The sequence below is a fragment of the Phocoena sinus genome, chromosome 4 (assembly GCF_008692025.1).
Source record: "Phocoena sinus isolate mPhoSin1 chromosome 4, mPhoSin1.pri, whole genome shotgun sequence".
Lineage (NCBI taxonomy): Eukaryota > Metazoa > Chordata > Mammalia > Artiodactyla > Phocoenidae > Phocoena > Phocoena sinus.
Genome location: NC_045766.1, coordinates 92034963 through 92057832, shown reverse-complemented (window position 1 = coordinate 92057832; position 22870 = coordinate 92034963). Strand labels below are relative to the sequence as shown.

Sequence of the window (22870 nt, the reverse complement as noted above, 5' to 3'; positions counted from 1 at the left end):
TTTGAAGGAATAGTCTACTCCCCTAAAATAACAACTTAAGATCAAGAGAGATGGGAACACTTAAATATTACAGTCTTCAAAAGAGGCAAAGCCTCCTTCAGCTGAAGGAAGATGGTGACGATCTGATCTGAGTCAAAAATATCATTGACACAAATACCAGAAAACATTACAGGATAGCTCTGCCAGGGGCCCACTGAGGGTTTGAAACTCAATGATTTCTGCTGCTGCCTCTTCGGTTCCCTGTATGCTTAAATTCTTTTCTGTACATATAAATGACAGTGGTAATATCCTTCATGTTAGCACTCAACATGTGTGACAGTCTTTCAGTTTTATAGAGAAAGACCTTGCTTTCCAACAATGAACTGGACCTGGTATTTTTATGTATGTGAGAAGTTCATTCTACCTGGCTGCCTAAGGTGTGCTGTCCCAGGCAACAATAGCTCCAATGACTGATTGATGATATGCTATAACCATACAACTTTCTTTTCATATTAGATAGAAGTAAGAGAGTTAAATAAAAAAAGACTGCTGATTCTCCCATTGACAACATTAATAGGAAAAAAAATTGCAGATGAAATAAGGGAAGGTGAACTAAATCTCTGGCAAATTGTCTGGTGTCTTCATATGAAAATTAAATCATTACTTAGAACCTTCTTCCTGACTTCTGTTAGGTTCAAGTTTTAATGAGCTTCTGATTATTTACAATTTGCAGATAATTAAAGACCTGCAGGGAAGTGTCACACTAGGCGAAAAAAACACCGCTCAAACTTTTATACTACCTCTTATCAGAAGACTATAAGCAGATTATTTAGCTTCAGCTTTGAGTATTTCTTACCTTGGCTCCTTCTAAAGGCAAATCATGGCGTCTGTGTTTCCGCATAAGCACTGGGTCAGAGCCCATTCTACTGTGCCTTCCATTCACATTTGAACTCGCTGTGATTCCAGGCTTTGGAGAGGCATCCCCTAGGAGGCGACATCCCACTGACTGATTAGTCCCAAGCACATCCCGAGGACACCAGGCTTCCAGAGGCATCGGCTGGTCTCTGGAAGGCACACTTTCCATGTGAAGGAAGTGACGACTCAGTCTATTGTCAGGGGGGATTGGGGGAGGTCTCTCAGGTGGAGGAGGAGGAGGGTCTCTTAAGGGAGGTGGTGGTGCTGGGAGTGGTTTGTCTTGTTTTCTCACCATGCAAGGAGAAGACTAAAGAAACACAAGAGGAAAAACATTAAAAGAGGTTCCATGCACTGAAATGACTTCCAGACTAGTATACTATTGCTTTTGTTTTCTAAGCCATAGTAGGGCTTTATTAGATTCCTGTGCCATCTTTTAATGAGTTTATTTTATCACCAACTAATGAAAGTTTAAAATATTAATGAAAAACTCAAATATATTAAGATTTCTTTGTAGAAAATGAATACGTAAACTCAAATGTTAGGATTATAAGGACTAGAGGGAAACGTAGCAGAATATCAAAATTATATGGTGATTTTGACTGGCTGACATTAAAATAATAATGTCATTCATTATTTTATTTGCACGTTTCTGTGATTTAGGAGAAACAGCAGAAACCATCAAAGTTGTTGTTGTTTTACTTTTTAAAAGAGCACCTTGATTTGTAACTTCTTTGGAAGACTGAAAATGTTGGTTTTGTTATTTTTGTGTTCACCTCTATAATACAGAGCAAGTGACAAGGGGGAAAAGTGCTCCGGTTCTTTAACAGTTATTACCAGAATAGTGAAAATTCACAAATAATAGAGCAGCATTATTTACAGACCTTACTTGAGTTTTATGGATCTTAAAAAAAAAAAAAATCAGTCTGATTCTTATGTGGAAATATGAAGGTATAAGCTCCTAAACTGAATCTATGTAACTTTCACAGTTTTTATTTTCATTTACATAGTTCATCTGATGAATGATTTGCCCTTTCATTGTTTGAAAATATTAGCAAAAAAATGTGTGTTTACATAATTCTGACTAAATAACATCCTAAAAAGTCTTAATATGATCTTAAAACCATGTTAATTATAATGTAGAAAAGTCTAATACTATTAAAATACTGTGCTCCCAAATAGTTTTAGACCGTAACACATATTACCAAATGGGATTAATATTTAAAATCTTATATTTAATAAAGCAAAATATTCCCTTTTCAAATTTGGAAAAAAATCTGCACAGAACTACAACTGTGGGCTCAGATGTACAGATAGAATTATGTCTTTAATATTAAACAGTAATGCAATTAGTTTGCAAATACTGTAATTCTTTGTAATTAATTCCTTCAGGTATAAAAGGTACATATAATTCCCTCTTCTGAGTCACCCTGAAACTTGGGTGATAGTCTATCACATCTTAAGCCCTATGCAAATATACTCTCATAACATTTTTCTTGTCAAGACACTATGAAAATGAGTGTAAAATATCATTTAATAAGAGCATGCAATTTATTTTAATACATGTAATGACCTTTTAAATCCATTTTACAGAATAACTATACTTACTTTGCTGTTTATTTTAGCAAATCAGGGGGCTGTTACAGACATGTGCCCTCTCTGAATAATCATGTAACTTTTATAGCAATAAAGCAAGGAATATGATAGTGGACTCACTATAAACAAAATGAGAGACCCATCAAAGTTGTTCATAAACAAGAGCATAAGAAATATGAGTAACGGAATTTTAAAAACCTGAGCAATCAATAATCATCACATAAAATTATTATCTATGTTTCTAATAAAATTGATTTACCTTTGGTGAACCAGTTGGGCTGCCACAGGGAGACCGAACTACGCCTTTCTGAATTAGATCCAGGCGAGGAGGCACTGGTGGCAGGCTTAAATGTGGGATCTGGAGAGGGTCTGGATGTGGCTTTCTTCGCTGTGCAAGGGGAGAGGATCCCGGTGATGTGACTGGGGAATTCTGCCTGTCAGTGCACTAGAATATAAAAAGAGAATGATGTTTATTTGAGGTGTAAAGTACATACCTTTCAGTTCTTAAGACATTTGGTTTTGAGAATGTATCTGCCATTGCACATCTGTTAAAATAAACTCACTTAGTTTACTCTGATTAATAGATGGAAGGAGCTCACATTGTCCCTCAAGAGCAGTATTATGTAAAGAATAAGTGGATTAGTTTCTCCTACATATTGTAGAAAGGGTCTAGGAAAAAACCAGCAAAAGGGTAGTTTAAAAACAATCAAGGGCTTCCCTGGTGGCGCAGTGGTTGAGAGTCCGCCTGCCAATGCAGGGGACACGGGTTCGTGCCCCGGTCCGGGAGGATCCCACATGCCGCGGAGTGGCTGGGCGGCCCCTGAGCCATGGCCGCTGAGTCTGCGTGTCCGGAGCCTGTGGTCCGCACGGGAGAGGCCACAACAGTGAGAGGCCCGCGTACCGCAGAAACAACAACAACAACAAAAAAAAACCCAATCAAATGCAGGCATTTTTCTAGAAACCTGTCTACATTTTATGAGAAACATGCAATGCAGTAACGCACATTGCTCTTGGTTATCTGTATTATAGAATTTCCTTAGGTCTTTGGGTTTATAGTACATTCTAGAACTTAGAAATCATTTTGTTCCATATAAAATACGTATCCAGTGCATAATCTACTTTCCTATAAACCAATTAAATCAGACAAGGATTTTTAAAAATTTGTGTATTTAAAATAAACAGGTTTAAGACCAGATATTTTCCCCCAAGCCTTCACATGGAAAATAAATCCTCAAGTTAAATGTTCTTCTTTAAAAACAATTAAATCTAGGAAAGTCTGTACTTCTAAAACTCTGATAGATTTCTATGCTATTACAGGGTTTCCATGTTATCTGGTAGATAAAAGAGCACCAAAAAGCCATCAACAAGTACTTTGATTTGTACGTATGTGTGTAACCCTGTTTCAGAAGTGTGTGTGTGTGTGTGTGTGTGTGTGTGTGTGTGTGTGTGTTTGACATAACCTGATTCCTATTTGATATAAAAGCCATCCTAATTAACCAGATAACCTCACTAGGATAACAATATTCTGTTCTGAAATATCAAGCAGTTTCCTTTTCAAGGCTAAGTTACTACCTACCTCTTTGGAGACCTAGGCTTAATTTTTATACCTACTACATTAATCTAGCATGCTTTGATATTCATCTGTTTCCTAGTGCTAGTATTTATAAGGAGTTTTAAGCTTGTTTTTAAGCCATTTCCCCCTAACATTACTTACCTTTGTAAGAGTAGTCAATGTCAACTGACAATTTAATTTCAATTCTAGCAATAGTGAGAAAGATTTAGCCATTCTGTCCTTAACTGAGATGTGATAATAAATTTGTGGTCATGTTCACACTTAGTTACATCACGGAAGGTCTTTTTTTTCTAATTTACTAAAATTGTCATTTGTCTGATGTTTTTCTCATGATTAGACTAGCATTGTGTGTTTCTGGAAGGAAGGCCATGTTGGTAAAGTAACACTTTAACCACATCACATCAAGGGTCTACACTATCAGTGGGATTCATCACTGTTGATGTTGACCTTGATTACCTGGCTGAGGTACTGACTGTCAAGGCTTCTACACTACAAAGCTACTTACTTTTTCTCCCATTTTCCTTACTGTACTCTTTGCCAGGAAGTTACCATGTGCAGCCCACACTGAAGGAGTGGGGACTTATGCTTCCCCTGGTAAAGGCTTTTTAAAAATAAATTTGAGTGTCTAAGCAGAAGCTTCTAGACCATACTTCAGGTATACTGGAATATTGCCATGACATTGCTAGACTGTCAATTCTTTGTCTCCCTCAATAGATGCCAAATAACTTAAAATACGTCAATAAATTCAGATGCACTTTCACATGTAAATTTTAAGACCCCTTTCTTATTAATTTCATGATTCTTTTTTATATCTCTTACCTACTTAACTGAAGGAGAAAAAGCAGAAACTGTAGAGTCATAAGCTGATTTTCATGCAGCCAGTATTCTTAATAAAATAACATGACTTTTACCCCAAAAGTCATGGAGCCTCACGTGGTCATGAATTTGAACCTTACGGAGTAACACCAATCCAAAAATGATCACGGACAGAATAGAAAAAACTCCTCATGTCAAACTAAGTGCATCACAGTTCGTAGCAATCAGATCAGGAGATGTCACAGGACATCTAATTCTCCAAATTCCCATTAAGGGTAAGTTACATTCTCTGAGAACTAGAAAAAATGTTACCTGATAAAGATTCTTTATTGATCTGGTTATTATTCTTTACAGAAAAAGACTCAAGAAGCAAAGCTATCCACATGGTTCCTATCCTGTAAAGAAATAATTTTTACATAGATATACAGAGAATACATAGCACTTCATCGTTTCAGTTACTTGCAGAGAAATTTTTCACTGCTCGTTGCATTTACTGCAAAGACCTATGCTCCTCCAAGCACTTTTCTTCCACAACTACCTGCCTGCTTCCCTAATTACCTGGAACAGGAAGGAGAATCCTGACAGAGCCAGCAGCCCACCATCATCATTAGAACTTGACTTCTGGTTTAACCACTAATTTAATATTTAAGCAGTTACCATATTCCTAGTGTGTTTAAATAATGGGATGGACTTGATTTGAAGTGGGTGAACTGTTAAGATACTGAAAGGGTATATTGAAAATCTTTGGACAGACATCCAAACCACTGTGTGTGCTGCAGAAGTAACCCTGAACTTCTAGTTACCTCCAGACAAGCATACTCTCTACAGCTTTGTGAATGTAATCTGAAGCAGAACTTGCTTAAGAAAATTCATAATCCGCCTGCCAATGCAGGGGACACGGGTTCGAGCCCTGGTCCGGGAAGATCCCACATGCCACACAGCTATAAGCCCATGCGCCACAACTACTGAGCCTGCGCTGTAGAGCCCGCAAGCCACAACTACTGAAGCCCGTGCGCCTAGAGCCCGTGCTCCGAAACAAGAGAAGCCACCGCAATGAGAAGCCTGCGCACTGCAACAGAGTAGCCCTGCTCCCCGCAACTAGAGAAAGCCCACGCGCAGCAACGAAGACCCAGTGCAGCCAAAAATAAAATAAATAAAAAATATTTTAAAAAGAACAATTCATATTGTATTCTCAAGGTGATTTTATACTACCCTCCCGAAAGACTAATTCATTTTGAAGCATTACAGTAACTGTAAGTTGGCTTAGTCAGAAGGATTTTATGGAGAATAGGTGAAGAGTATGTGAAGAAACAAAAAGTATTTTCTCTTTCTTATGTGGTCTAAATTAATCATAGCTTATTCATTTTCCAGAGTTCTCCTAAATTATAGTAAAATCCCCATGTAAGAGTAGATAATTTAACAGTGCCCTTTAGATAATAATGCATTTTTCTTTGCTGAAGCCTTTTTGTTGTCTCTGTGAACAATTCTGCAACTAGAATATTGAAACTTTGCATTAACTTTCATTGCTGGTAAAATTCAAATGCTAACTGTGAACATTTGTAAACATTTTTAGTAGATGGTCACATTAAAGGTCACTTTTAATTTATTTGAGTAATCACCAATTATATTTTTTCCCTTCCTATTTGAAAGTCTAAGGAGAAGAGAAGTCTCACACAATGTTTCACATGCCCACTCATGTTATGTTCTTTGTCCCATTATCTACCATATTCTTTTATTTACCCCTCATTGATTTGAAAGAGCTCTTTATATGATAGTGAACCCCTATCTTTTTCATTTGTGGGGAATAATTTTTTCTCAGTTTGTCTTCACTACTGCTCTTCTGGTTTTAATCTTCTAGAGAATAAATACAATTAATTAGTATAATAAAAAGGCATATTAATCAAGGGATTCTTAAAAGGATCATACGCTTTTTGCCACTGCATTACATGAAATCCTTTCTTTGTCACTCCTTCATCTCTGTCTGTCCACTCTATTAGATTAGGACAAGGATATGGAAAGCTAAGAAAAGATTACCTAGGAAAGCATAGGAAGCAGAAACTAGGATGTGGACACAGAATTAACTTTACAGAATTCATTGCACAATATAAAGAAAATCATTTATATAGAGGTAACTGCAAGAACTGGGAAGGATGGAATCATAGTTTCAAGTTATAGGATAGCTGATTTGAATAATTCCTTTATCTTGATTTTAGGTAATTCTCACTTTTTTCTAGTATTACACTTGCTCTCAGAACTTCAGAATATATGATCCTTTTTCGTTTCCGCACCTTTCAAAATACAAAAGCTGGGTGCCTTGATTCCTGCCTGTATTATCATCACACCAGCTTATCTGTCTAACAATTTCTCTTAACTTCTTTAATGCTGGTTGTTGATAAGTAAGTTCAACAGGCTGAAATCCTGGTGCTCTAGAAATTTAAAGACCACATTTGATTCTTTTATGTCTACATATTCACCAATTTTTCCAAACCCTTTGCTTCATGAAATGAATAAATGGTATTCTTTATTTTTTCTGACAAAATTTACAGAATTCTTTAGCACTTAGAATAGGAGGCGAATGACTACCATAAAGAATAGAGAAATCTGAATTTGTAATTTTAACAGAAAATCCTGAGAGAAAAGGCCCAAGAAGTAAGTAGTCAAAAGCTCATCTCAGCATGCTCCGCAATTACCAATAATAATCAGGGACTCATTCTATTTTAGTCACTCTTCATTTTATCCATACCTTTTAAAGAGCGATTTTATAACAGCCTTAATAGGATCCATTATTATGGAAATGGAAAAACATTTGGTAAGGAACTTCAAACCCTGCCAGGCTATTATTAAAAACAGGACAAGAGAAAACCTCTCCAATTACTAATAAGATGAGAGTTCTGACAATCCCAGAGACAATCAAAGTCAATTTTATAATATTTCTAAGAAGATTTTTACTTAATGAATTTTCATATCTGAACAAGGTAGATACATGTATTATAAGGATGATGAAAAGGATGACATTTCTCTAAATGCGTGAAAATTAATGAAGGACATTGATAAAACTTTTATCACATAAAATATATTCTAAGTAAAACATTCTAGTAAAATAGAATTAAAATAAAATATTCTAATATTTTCCTGCTACTAACTATCCTCTTGGTTCTTCTTCTGCTCATATCCATTTGTGAACATAACAAAATCAAAAGACTTTAAAATAATAGCCTATGCAGAATATTATTCAGAAGGTATCCGTTACAGAGCCATTTACATGTACACATATTCATGTGTAATTTGTAATATAAGTATAAATGATTTATGTTGTCTATTTTGGAGTACTGTACCATTGTTCCCTTTTAGATAACAAATGCTTATATGAGGAACATGGTGTAAGAGTAGTACAATCATTTCATACTTATCCACAGTCACACTTCAAGCAGTCTCAATATGCAGGAATTTAGGGAGAAACTTGGAGTGAAAAAGAAAAGTTCTCCCAACTTAATCTACAGATTGAATGCAATCCCAATTAAAATCCCAGCAAGTTATTTTTTAGATATGGTTAAACTGATTCTAAAGTTTAGATGGAGACAAAAGACCCAGAATAGCCAAAAGGATAGTTAAGGAGAAGAACAAAGTTGGAAGACGGACACTAATTGACTTCAAGACCTACTATAAAGGTACACTAATCAAGATTCTGTGGTTTTGGCAGAAGAATAGACATATAATACATCAATGGAACAGAAACAGATCCCCCAAAATATAGTCAACTGATCTTTTGACAAAGGAGCAAAGGTACACAATGTAGTAAAGACAGTCTTCTCAACAAATGGTGCTGAAGAACTGGACATCCACATGCAAAAAAAAAAAAAAAAAAAAAAAATCTAGACACAGACGTTATACCCTTCACAAAATTAACTCAAAATGGACCACAAACCTAAATGTAAAATGCAAAATTATAAAACGCCTAGAAGATAATATAGGAGAAATCTAAAAAGTGACCACCAAATACAAGGTCTTCTAGATACAACACCAAAGGTGCCATCCATGAAAGAAATACTGGGCAAGCTGGACATCATTAAAATGAGAAATTTCTGTTCTGTGAAAGAAACTGTCAAGAGAATAACAAAAATACAAGCCACAGACTAGAAGAAAATCTTTGGAAAATACACATATGAGAAAGAACTGTTCTCTAAAATATAAAATTAAAATTCAACAATAAGAAAACTAACAATCAGATTTTAAAATGAGCCGAAGACCTTATCAGATACCTCACTAAAGATATACAGATGGAAAATCAATATATGAAAAGATGCTGCATATCATATGTCATCAAGAAAATGTAAATTAAAACGAGATACCATTATACACCTTTTTGAATGGCCAAAATCCAGATCACTGACAACATCAAATGCTAATGAGGATGTGGAACAACAGAAACTCTTATTCATTGCTGGTGGGAATGCAAAATGCTACTGCCACTCTGGAAGAGTTTGGTGGTTTCTTACAAAACTAAACATACTCTTAACATACAATACAGCAACCATGCTCTTTGGTGTTTACCTAAAGGAGCTGAAAACTTATGTTCACACAAAAAACTGCACACAGATGTTTATAACTGTTTTATTCACAACTGCCAAAACTCATAAGCAACCAAGATGTCCTTCAGTAGGTTAATGGATAATAAATAAACTGTGGCACATCCAGACAATGGAATATTATTAGTGCTGAAAAGAAATGAGCTATCAAGTCAAGAAAAGACATGGAGGAACCTGAATGCATATTCCTAAGTGAAAGAAGCCAATCTTAGAAGGCTGCATACTGCATGATTCCAACTATAGGACATTCTGGAAAAGGCAAAACTATGGAGAGAGTAAAAAGATCAATGGCTGCTGGGGGTTTTGGTGGGGGAGATGAATAGGCAGAACACAGAGGATGTTTAGGGCGGTGAAAATACTCTGCATGATACTATATATGTCACTATACATTTGTGCAAACCCACGAATGTACCACACCAAAAGTGAACCCTACTGTAAACTATGGACTTTAGACAATAATGATGTGTCAATGTAGGTTCATCAATTACGACAAATTTATCAGTCTGGTGGGGGAATGTTGATGATGGGGAGGCTACACGTGTGTGGAGGCAGGGGGTGCATGAGAAATCTCTGTACATTCCCCTCAATTTTTTCTGTGAACCTAAAAGTGCTCTAACAGTCCTAGAAAACAAAACCAAAAAACCAACCAACCAAAAATAAAAAAAAGAAAAGTCATCTCAATGGAAAATTTCTGCTGTATTTCTCCCCCTAGGAACAGTAACAAGGAATAAGCACCTTGCTAGCTTACTAAGAATATGGATATTAACTTTGTGTGTAAACTGAGGTTCATTATTTTAAATTATTATTATTGCTGACATTCCACTAGTAACTTTGGTAAAATTTTTAGATACTACAAATTCGAAGCAATGAAGAGAAGGAAAATGGTTAGAAACTTACATACGGAGTAAGAGCTGACTGGAGTAAGAGCTCTCTTTGAGGTTTGACAGGGAGGTGGTCAATAAAACTGCAATAGGGTCTACTTTAAAGAACTGCAAACAGCCTCGCAAGTGAAATAACCCCAAGGGCCCTCTCCATTAAAATGTTAAACATTATTAGCTACGTAGAGCTATACTGCTTTTCCCTGAAGTACCTTTTATAAGAGGGACATAATCTCCTAGCCTGTGACGAGCCTCTATAACCCTGAAATTTCTTTTGAAGTTTCATATTTTACTTTAAACACTTATATGGGTTTTGCATTCTAATCCAAATATATATGTGATTTTAATTCAAAGTTATGTTTCCCCTGTCTGCATGCAACCTCCCCTTAAATCTTTTTTTTTTTTTTTTTTTTGCGGTACACAGGCCTCTCACTGTTGTGGCCTCTCCCGTTGCGGAGCACAGGCTCCGGACGCGCAGGCTCAGTGGCCATGGCTCACGGGCCCAGCTGCTCCGCGGCATGTGGGATCTTCCCGGACCGGGGCACGAACCCGTGTCCCCTGCATCGGCAGGCTCAACCACTGAGCCACCAGGAAAGCCCTGCCCTTAAATCTTGTAGCAAAATGTAAACCTGAAGAAGTCTGTCACGTTGATTATAGTGGCTTCTTATGCCCTTTGGTTCATTCAGCCGTGTAACCAATTTTGAGAAGTCAGGGAAGAGTGACATATAATTTAGAAATATTTCCATAAAAATGGCTGAGAAACAAGAACATCCTGAGAATTAAGGGAATTATCTTTAGCCACTGAAAAATGCCCTCATGTGAAAGCCCTGTTGCTGGCAAAATACCAGTTACAGTAGCTTTGAACAATAAGCAATTGCTATTTCGTTACTTAAGTTCTTCACCCTACTTTAGAGAATATATACTTAATCATTTTTTTAAATTAATTTTTATTGGAGTATGGTTGATGTACATATATCCACTCTGTTTTAGATTCTTCTCCCATATAGGTCATTTACAGAGTATTGATTAGAGTTCCCTGTACTTAATCATTTTAATTTACTTATGTAGAAAATAAGACTATTGTAAGCTTATCTAAATTACATAGTCCTTAAAATAATATGCCAGCAGACATGTTGGCAATGTTGCATTTTCTCTGCGTTTTAAATCTATAAGATTTATCAGTATTTAAATCTATAAGATTACAGTAAATTTAATGTGGTCATGTAATGTAATCATAATTATGTATACATTAATACAGTAAAGAAATACAACCAATTCTTGCCAAACCAATCCAGTTGTGGTGTCTATTTCTCCCTAAATAAACAATGACAGGTAATAGTATCTAAAAGAAAAAATACTTCCGTAGACATCTCAAAAATACTGATATTTAATTCTCAGAAGCACAGCAATATTGTAGGAGTCTTAAATAACACTATATAAAAAATAATGCTAATAACAACTGATACTTAACATTTACTATGTACCAGCACTGTTCCAATGGCTTTACATTCATTAGCTCACTTAACCTCAACCCTCAGAGGCAGGGTTTCACAGACAAGGTCACTGAGGCACAGGGAGTTAAATAACCAATGCAGGCACATAGATACTAAGTAGCAAAACTAGAACATGAACTCAGGCTGCTGGACTCCGGGGACCATAGCTCTCTGAAGAATAGTACAGTTAAGAACAGTGTCACCACTGATCATTCAATGAAAAAAAAAGAAAAACAAAACTTTGTCAATGGCATATAACATAGGTCAGGCACTATCCAAGTCTCTGAGGAAGAGCAAGGCCCACCATGAGCTCACAGTCTTCACCACAGGAGGCCAACCCAAAACCAAGTACAAGAGTTCAAGTGCTAGCTTCTCCTAAACTACTACATATTCAAACTATTTTTGAGGAATATGTGACAGCGTCTTCAAGGTCCCCAACCCCTGGGGACCGGACCCCACAGCAGGACGTGAGCAGTGGGCGAGCGAGTGAAGCTTCATCTGTCGCTCCCCATCGCTCGCATTACCACCTGAACCATGACCGTCCCTGGCCCCGGTCCATGGAAAAACTGTCTTCCACGAAACCGGTCCCTGGTGCCAAAAAGGTTACGGACCGGTGCCCTATATCATCACATTGCACTTGGACACGGTAGTTTTTTTCTTTGATATTCACATACTAATATAGAAAATGCTACTATTCTGCGTGGAGAACTTTAAGAAAATCAGTAAACAAAATGCAATTAAATGGCAAACAATGAACCTGTGACTTTGGATTGCTCACTGTCATCCACGACTCTGCCCGTGTTGCACAGCGGGAGAGGTGAGGACCGTTGGCATGTGGTCCGAATAATTCTTCTTAGGTGGAACTGTCCCACGGTTGCAGGATGTTTTGCATCTCTGACCCCATCCACTAAATATCAGTGGTTCCCTAGACCTTTCAGTCATTGTGACAACAAAATATATCCCCACATATTTCTGAATACCCTCAGGAGGTAGAACTGCCCATACTTGAGAACCATGTTCTACATTTCAAATGCCTTGTTATTTTTGAACTTCACTTTTGTTGTAGATTTTGTCCTTACTGCTCCAGCATGTACTTGAGCCCTGAGGTTGGCATCTAAGTCACATTAAAAAGTAATAGTTGCCTAAGAACACTGCAAAAACACTGTGATCTATACACATGAATTCTTTCCTCAGGATCAGGAGTACTATGGATCCTTTCTTCACACATTATTAGGAAAAGCGAGAATTAGATGATATATTGTTTTCAATCAGCAATATGTATTTTAATTGGTGATAGCAGCATTAGGAGAATATATAAAAAAAGATAAAGGAAGGGGCTTCCCTGGTGGTGCAGTGGTTGAGAGTCCGCCTGCCGATGCACGATGCAGGGGATGCGGGTTCGTGCCCCGGTCCCGGAAGATCCCACATGCCGCGGAGCGGCTGGGCCCGTGAGCCATGGCCGCTGAGCCTGTGTGTCCGGAGCCTGTGCTCCGCAATGGGAGAGGCCACAACAGTGAGAGGCCCGCGTACCGAAAAAAAAAAAAAAGATAAAGGAAGAATAATTCCTTTGACCTCTGGTCACACCTGTTTTTCCTCTTATATGGTCATTCATTAAAATTTTAAATATTGTTTTAAGAAAATATAATGTTTAAGAGCAAAGGAATTAATCTCAGTTCATACACTAGGTCAGCCTGTCAACATATCTTGTATCAAATCTTTATTTGTAATTTATGTGTTTCATGAATAACATTTTCTATCAAAGTAATTGCTAAGGAACTGCTGAGATTCTGTACACCTTTGGCAAAATGGAACAAAATTCTGAATAGCAATAGACATGTTTTCTTAGCTTTGATCTGACTGAAGTCAAAGAGAAGGATGTGATCTTATTGATCACACCCTGGACTTCCTCTAAGGGCTCACTCAGATCCAATTATCCTAGAAATTCTGACAGCTTGAGAACTCCGGCAATGGTACAATTTCAAGCAAAACCTGCAACATATTCTAGTGAAACTCATAAAATAGCCTATATCTAGAAAGGCAACCAATACACTGTATTATAGATGTATAGGTTCTATTTGCTTCTGTACGATTAGCATTACTAAATAAACTTATAAAACAAACAATAAAACTACATTCTATATGCTCAGTATGCTACTATTTATAAACTCCAGCTGCAGGACATCACCATGGCAACAGGAACATACAAACAGCTCAGTTCTCTATGCTATGATGGAAGCATTACTAATTTAAAGAATGCAATATGCTTAAGACAGACAGAAACAATTTCACAATATAGCCATCAACCTGCTCATAAAAGAGGAGAAAGACAGAGATGAGTATTTGAAATGGCAGATAAAAGAAAACTGATTCCTTTTGCTGGACCATGACTGACAGTCACTCGTGGAGTTGAGAAAATGAAATGTTTTTAAAATGAATGAATGAATGAGGCAACAGAATGACTGAAAAAAACAGAATGGAAGAAAATCAGGTAGAAGAGCTATTGTGTCAAAGTGATCTGTGATATTTGTTCACAGCCTCATCTATAAGACAGAACTGAATAGAATCTATAATTTGGTATTTTGTAACAGATATACTCAGTCTTCAGATTGGAATGAAAAAGATGCACAAAATCAGGCCACTGCCCTCACAGACCATGTGAACATGCATGTGCATTTGTTATTTCACTTAATAAATGCTAGGTACCAAGAAACACAAAGATAAATAAGATATTGGCACTGGCCTTAAGAATTAATAATCTACGCAAGAGGGAAGACATATGGGAACATATGTATATGTATAACTGATTCACTTTGTTATAAAGCAGAAACTAACACACCATTGTAAAGCAATTATACCCCAATAAAGATGTTAAAAAAAAAAGAATTAATAATCTAATGGAGAAGACAGTCCTCTAAATAAAACATAACAATTTAGTGTAACTCCTGAGGTAGAAGTACTTATAAAGTATTATGGGAGCATAACACCATAGCAATGTTTTTCCCAATTATTCAGAAAGAATTGATGCTTGTATCTACAGTAAAATTTAGGTTTTATTGAAAGTTAAGTGGCAGTGATTTACAAAATATTATAAAATTCACAATCTGTTTAAAATTGACTAGAGGCAGATCAGTGCACATAAATACATTTAACTGAAATATGATTCCTCAACTTAAATGATTACAGGTTCTTTAAATTTCTCCAATCTCTAACTGCCATAAGAAAGTATGGAAATGACACTGACTCGAGTGAAAGCTTTGTTAAATGACACTGCTGACTGCTGGGACAATAATGTCTGTGAGCAGCACCAGCCTTCTCTTTTTTGAGTAAACTAAAGAGAAGATCATTGTCAAAACCTCTCAGCTCCCTCAAAAAAAAAAAGCTCACCAGTGTGCCAGAGGGAACACAACATGCATGGTTTTAGAGTGCGTGAAAGATCAGGGAAAACCACCAGTCACCTTTCAATGTCCTGTGTTCATTTTATGTTACCAGGGATTCCCTTCAATTGTCAGCGCTACTACTGAAGCAAAGCTCAAGCTTCAACTTAAGTCAGTGGAAATCAGGCTGAAACTGCAACCTTTCCCAAACTCATATAGAGTAAACTCCATTTTCACCAAAGCAGTAAGGTGTACCAAGTTCTTGAAAGAATTACTCTTAAGGCCCGGCTCCCTGTCCCCTGACAGCAATCACTGAAGGAAGAAAGCCCATTTAGTAAAGAAAATTGAAATGCCTTTTTCCTAGCTATAAAACATTACCACCTCGTTCACTGGAACTACCTGAGCTGTTGTATGTTTCTCAAATACTTTTCTGTCATTCCCTATTATCCATGCATTCAATAAACATTCTTTAAATGCTTTAAGGTGCCCTAGACCTGAGGACTGAAATGTTTTTCTTCAAGGGCCAGATAGTAAATATTTAAGGCTTTGCAAGCCAAGATGCAAAATCAAGGAAATTATGTAGGTACTTAAAAAATCAGTTAAATATACAACCATTTAAAATGTAAAGTTATCATTAGCTCACAGAAAAACAAAAAACAGGGCACAGATTGCTGATTTTAGTGCTAGATCACAGTCAAATATTCAGACCAAGCTAAGACCATTAGGTTACTAAATTAAAAGAAAAGGTCTTTTGCAACAAAACCTAGCTGCTTCTAGTAAGAACCTGCAGGAATGATCTAATAACGCTCTGTCCAATATAATTATCTACTGGATATTAGTTATTTCTATTATATCTATCTATACTAGATATTTCAATACCTACAGAAAATGTTCCACATCTTTACAGTTCAACAGGGTAGCCACTAGACACAAGGGGCTGTTGAGCATTTCAAATATGTTGAATGGACTAAAGAATAGAATTTTAAAATTTTATTAAATCTTAGTTATTTAAAATTTACATTTAAATAGCCACATACAGCTAGTATATGGAAAAACAGATGTAATAGTTTTTTTATATGTCAATTAGCAGGGCCTAATTGAATTTGCTTGGGTTTTTGGTGACCAATTAGGGCATACATATCTTTACAGGTTAATACCAACAGATCACAGTTCAAATTGTTCTTAACTTCTGGTTAACATTTCATTGGGAGTTGGTAACTATTCGTGATGTACATTATATTATAGAACTGAAAAGACCTTCAGAGAACACAGACTTGTACTCTATGAAGTACAACGTGTGCAGCATGTTCCAAAGAGGGCAAAAGAGGTGTATTGCATGACGGCTCATAACTACAGTTTTGAAGTTAGGAAAAAAGCACCAGTTCTGCTTTAGAGTAGTACTGGGATCTTAGGCAAGTTATTTTACCTCTTTCTTCTTCAATTTCCTCCATTGTAAAACAGGACAGTAACAGGAGCTTCTCTACTGGATTGGTGGCATGATTAAATGAGATCAAGGACTTAAGAACACAGAACACTGCCAGCTCACTGAAATCAAAAATGTTACTACTTTATTAAAATAACGTTATATGACAGGTATTTTGGGATACAGTCCACAATCTGACTTGGTAGAAACCATTTCATCACTCAGCATGTAAGGAAGCTACATATGGAGTGTTGGATATGTCACTGTTATTTTTATCCAGCAGACACAACTTTGAATTCTGGTTTTACAACCTCTTAATGTAGCCATGTCACATGACTAGTCTGAGCCTCATTTCCTTATCTGAAAATGAGAAGAATATTTACCTCTTCAAGTTGAGAGAATAAAATGTGAAAAAGTTTTGCTCATATACATATTAATGTTGGCTACTGATTGAGTTCATCTTAAAATCAAGTCTCAATTCCCTGTTTCAATTTGAGATTTTTTTTTCTTGTTCATCCTTTAGGGTTACTGAGGGATAACTACTTCCTTTCTTCCATCTCTTGGGCCAAAGGGATCACAAACTTCAAAAGTAAAAACTGAATGTAGCTGTCAGCATTAGAGGACAGAATCAAGAGTAGTTTCTCTTGAGAGAAACTATGACTATGAGAGTTAAATTATGACATTTACGAAAAACCAATGAGGTGAATAATAAAAATCACCTCAGACCAAAGTAGAATTTGAGAGTAGCCATGTTGGTGGTATTAACATATCTCCGTATGTAGAAATTTGCTATTTAAAAATCCTAAGGATAAGTACCTGGTGAGCATGGAACACTGGAACACAGAAGATGCAGGAGGCCAAGAAGTAAATTTTGACACAGCCGTAAAGAATGGGTAACCCCCAAATCACCTCATCTGTTTCCTGCACCAAGTGTTTCCCTACCACAGAGATGGATGCATATGGCAAATACAATCTTCTGCCATTACACTTTATCATCGTTCCACCTAGATGGCAAATAGGCTGCATATTACCTGCCAAATCCTAATGAATTGCAGTGGAGGTTCTATAAGGCTGTGCAGGCCACGTCTGAACTCAGCAGGAATGAGAACCATGATTGATTAGCCATGCCTGCCATCAGAAGGAAGCGGGGGCGCCTTCATACTGTGTGTACAGATGCTTTCATAACACTCGCTACCACTTCTCTGATTTTAGGAGCAAAAAACTTCTGAGTGTCATCTGAATTTCATGTATCTTTTTGTACAGAGAATAGCCTGATAGCTGAGAGTCCAGCTCTCTTGATCATTATGTTTCTGGTTTGTTAATTACTCAATTGGCATTCTGGTTCATTGACTAGTCTCTTGTGGGCTTGGTTGCATAAACTCCAACTGGGCAGCAGCATCCATTCCCACTGAACTGACAAAGTTAATTTTCTGAGTCTGCAATATTGATAAGCAAACCCCAGACTATGGTAAATTCATAAAGGTAAATCTTATGTGACCTCTTAATAGCCAAACAGAAGGCTGGCTTTCCTGATAAGAATAACAACTATCAGACACTTCTTTTAGACTTCAACAAAGACTATTTTTCATCAGTTTCATCACTTCTAATTTTAATAATTTTCTTTCTTAAATTTTTCTTTACAGATGTGCTATTGCCAGTCTCAGATGATGTTTTTCTCTATACGAAAGCTCTCACCATCTCTCATTTTGGAGTTTAAAACCAGCGAAAGCACTCTGATTAGTCTAGTTCTTTCTCAGCCTATGATTCCATCAGCCTTTCAACATTACTTATATCTTCACCTTTCTTTCGATTCCAGAATCTTTCTTTCCCAAACCCACACTCCGTCATACCCAACTTGCGACAGCATCACTTCTTTTTCATGTCCACACAACAACTGAAAAAATCCTATGTTTTCTAGTTTTACCTTTCGAACATTTGCCAACCGATTCATCATCAAGGACTCCTCTCGGTCATCATCGTCATCCAAGTCCAGCATCGGCATTCCGAAGGGGTCGATGATGCTACAGCACCTGGAACCTTCATCTCTTGGATCAAAGGGGTCCACGATTATGGGCTCCGTTCCTTTTATTTCGCAGCGACAGAAGGGGCAGCCCTGGCCATCTGACTCCTGAACAAACACAAAAATTGTGCTGATTGGTCTTTGTTCAAATAAAACACTACTGAGAGGGGCCAAAGTTCTACTATAAAAAGAAGTTGCAAAAAATAGGTTTTCAGGTAGGCAGTGGGGGTGGAGGAAGACCTGCCTTGAAGGTGGTAGAGTAGGAGGAAGACCTGCCTTGAAGGGGAACCAACAAAATATATGTTCAGTATTTAAAATTTCAAATTTTTTAAGAAAAATTTCTTTACAAAAACCTTTGATTTAGGATAAATCAAAAAGTTAGGAGCTTAACTTTATTTTACTGAATGTTCATTTACAATTTTAATGTATCAAAACTTTAGAGTCCTGCAGAAAACTGGAAATTAAATCATGTCCCTCTTGACCAAAAGGCACCAGTGCTAATTAAACATTCTATAAAAAGGACATTTTGATAAAAATTCATTATAAATAAAGTAATAGTATCAATTAGAACAATCCATTTCAAAATCAATTCTGGAAAAGTTCCTGTGCACATAACTATGGCTACATATTTCCATTTTAATTGCCTAGGTCTTTTAAAGCCTTGGCTTATAAGCAATCAGTGGGAAAAAATAAGTTTATTTTCAGAAATCATCATCTGTCCTGAGAGCCTGTCATCCTGACACAGCTCATATGGACTGTAATAATATGTGAGATATCAAGTTTTGCACCTCATCTTGTTTTCAAACTAGATACTGCAAAGGGATTTGTGCAAATACTTTTGGGCCAGAAATTCATTTACTGGTAATTACTGAAGTTTTATGAAAATCTCCCAATTCTATTTCTCAAAAACTAACTACATTAAGAATTCACAGTTGGGAGGGAAACAGGACAAGACTGTTTTCTTGCCCTGCAGATAATGCTGACTTTTAGAGATAGATGGTATATGACATTCACCACCATATTTTTGTTTCTCCATTATACCCTGACTTTACTAGTATGTTATTTTTAAAAATTATAAAACTTATAAGATCATTTTAAGGCAGAAATCGCATGAGAGCATCATTTTTAGAGATGAGACTATGAATGAAAAGAGCTAACATCTTTAAAGAAACCATTCAGTACTTAAGATTGTCCCATGTACTTGGTACGACGGGAACGTGGTGATCTACCTGCCCTCCAGTGACACTCTGATCAGTGGTGGAGTAACACTCTCCTTTCACTGGACAATTACTTAGCATACACTCTGTGGCAGATTCTGTGGTATGTAGTTTATTCTTTCCCAAGCATCACTCTGATTAACAAACTGAACATCTCCTTTGCCAAACAAATTGTCAAAAAAAGAAAAACAAATGCTTTCTGGATTGGTTAATGAAAAGAAACTGCAACAATTCCTTATTCATCGACTGCTACATAATTTGGGAAAGAAACTTGGAATGGTAAAATAGTTGAACTAAGGTGGTATGAAGAGATACAGACAGGCTAGTACAAAATCCTTTGATGTTTACTGCCACGTGTGCTCAAGTCTGGTGAGCTTCAAGGCAACTCAGGTATTTGTTCCATCATTTTACAGATGATAAAACTGATACTTAATTCTCCCACCTTACATTGATATTTTCTAACACAGTAGCAAACATTTAAGGAAAGCTAAACCTTTCTCCTATCTTTGATAACAAGAACATTAAATGTAAGTACATTTTCAATATAGGTTGTCATCCACGTAAAATCCCCTCATTATAAAAGTCAAAATGGACCCATACTGTGTGTCTGCAGTGAATTTTCCTACGGATCTACATAAGATAATTTCAAACAGATAGTTCTAATATATAAGAGCAAGATGAGAAAGAACCAATGTACCCTGCATCTTTAATGCATGAAGAATGGAAAGTGGTATTCGTGGCCCTAAGCAGAGCAATACAAAGCTATAGTAATTAAAACAGTATGGAACTGGCACAAAAAGAGACACAGATCAATGGAACAGAATAGAGAGCCTAGAAATGAACCCAAGGATACATGGTCAATTAATTTACAACAAAGGAGCCAAGAATATACAATGGGGAAAGGACAGTCTCTTCAATAAATGGTGTTGGGAAAATTAGACAACCACATGGCAATAAATAAATAAATAAACTGGACCATTATCTTACACCATACACAAACATTAGCTTAAAATGGATTAAAGATTTGAAAGTAAGAACTGAAACCATAAAACTTCTAGAAGAAAATATAGGCGGTAAGCTCCTTGACATAGGTCTTGGCAAGATTCTTTGAACCTGACACCAAAATCAAAAGCAACAAAAGCAAAAATAAACAAGTGGGATTATATCAAACTAAAAAGTTTCTGCATAGCAAAGGAAACCATCAACAAAATGAAAAGACAACCTGCTGAATGGGAGAAAATACTTCCAAATCATAGACCTGATAACAGGCCAATATCCAAAATACATAAAGAACTCAGACAACTCAACAACAAAAACAAAAACAACAATCTGATTAAAAAGTGGACAGATCTAAATAGACATTTTTCCAAAGATATATATATATGGCAAACAGTTACATAAAAAGATGTTCAACATCACTAATTATCAGGGAAATGCAAATCAAAACCAAAGTGAAATATCACCTCATACCTATTAGAATGCCTATTATCAAAAAGACTAGAAATAACAAGTGTTGGTGAGGATGTGAACAAAGAAGACCCTTGTGTACTGTTGGTGGGTATGTAAATTGGTGCAGGCAGTATGGAAAACAGTATGGAGGTTCCTCAAAAAATTAAAAAGAACTACCATACAGTCCAGCAATTCCACTTCTGTATATTTACCTGAAGAAAATGAAAACACTAATTAGAAAAGATATATGCACACCCCAGTTCACTGCAGCATTATTTCCAGTAGCCAAGATATGGAAACAACCTAAGTGTCCATCAGTGGATAAATGGATAAAAAATTGTGGTACATATATACAATGGAATATTATTCAGCCATAAAAAAGAATGAAATCTTGCCATTTGCCACAACATGGATGGACCTCAAGGGCATTATGTAAGTGAAATAAGGCAGAGAAAGACAGATAGATACCATATGATCTCTCTTACATGTGCAATCTAAAAATTAATTAACTCAAAACAAAAATAAGTTCAGATACAGAGAACAGATTGGTGGTTGCCAGAGGTGGGGGAGTGGGTGGTGGGAGGAATGGGTGTACAGTTTTTTTCTTTAGTTTTAGTAAGTTGAATGCCACTAAGCAAAAAATTAAAATATAAAAGAGCTGATGTTCCCTGTGTCTTTCATGCATGAAGAATGGAAAGCTGTACTCTGGGCCCTAAGTAGACTCTTCATGCATTTATACATTTTTTTAAAATTATTACATAAATTTTCAAACATAAACAAAAGCAGAGAAAAAAGTGTAATGAATCTGCATGTACCTATCTCCCAACTTAAACAATTATCAATTCACACCCAATTTTTTTTTGGAATTTATTTTTTTTATACAGCAGGTTATTAGTTATCCATTTTATACATATTAGTGTATATACGTCAATCCCAATCTCCCAATTCATCACACTCCCCCCGCCAATTCACACCCAATCTTGTTTCAGCTATATGTTTACTTGTTCCCTCCGCCCCTGGATAATTTTGAAGTACATCCTACACATTACATAAATTCATCTGTAAACGTTTTAGTATGTGTACCTAAAAACCAGAAAATCTTTTAAGACCTAAGTATAATACAGTTATCATAACTACAATTAATCTATTCAATCTAAATAATTAAAGTCATATTATTTTTGAGTACAGTGGCTAGAATGCATAATCAACTGTATTCCCCTTCAAAGACTTCCTTAGAACCTCCAGGGTCAGTTTGCATGTTGTTTGGTTAAGGATGACTTCTGGTTTATGTGATCTATTTCCTGATAAAGGGTAACTGAAAAGATTGTGTTTGGAAAGGGAAGGAGGTGAAAGGCAATAATAGCATCTTGATGGTACAAGAAAAAGAATGGGAACAGTTCATCTAAAACTGAATTTAGGTTTTTCGCCATCTCTCCTACCTTAAAGTTTAATGCTATACAAATTACTGATGTGAGAGTAGCTGCTTTATGAGTATATGTCACAAAATATATTTTCTGTTAAGCTTTATCTTTGTTGAGCATTTACATTACTTAC

General features: G+C 36.4%; 1 protein-coding gene across 4 annotated transcripts in view; it reads right to left on the bottom strand.

The window, feature by feature from the left end:
* The window catches only part of CBLB (Cbl proto-oncogene B), a 216251-nt gene that overhangs the window by 58516 nt on the left and 134865 nt on the right, over window positions 1-22870 (bottom strand). For all 4 annotated transcript variants that reach the window (XM_032630820.1, XM_032630821.1, XM_032630822.1 and 1 more), the window contains 3 exons: window positions 18555-18758; window positions 2747-2932; window positions 836-1201 (listed from right to left, as the gene is read on the bottom strand). In XM_032630820.1, the coding sequence (XP_032486711.1) occupies window positions 836-1201; window positions 2747-2932; window positions 18555-18758 (756 nt within the window). The remainder of the gene's footprint in view (window positions 1-835; window positions 1202-2746; window positions 2933-18554; window positions 18759-22870) is intronic.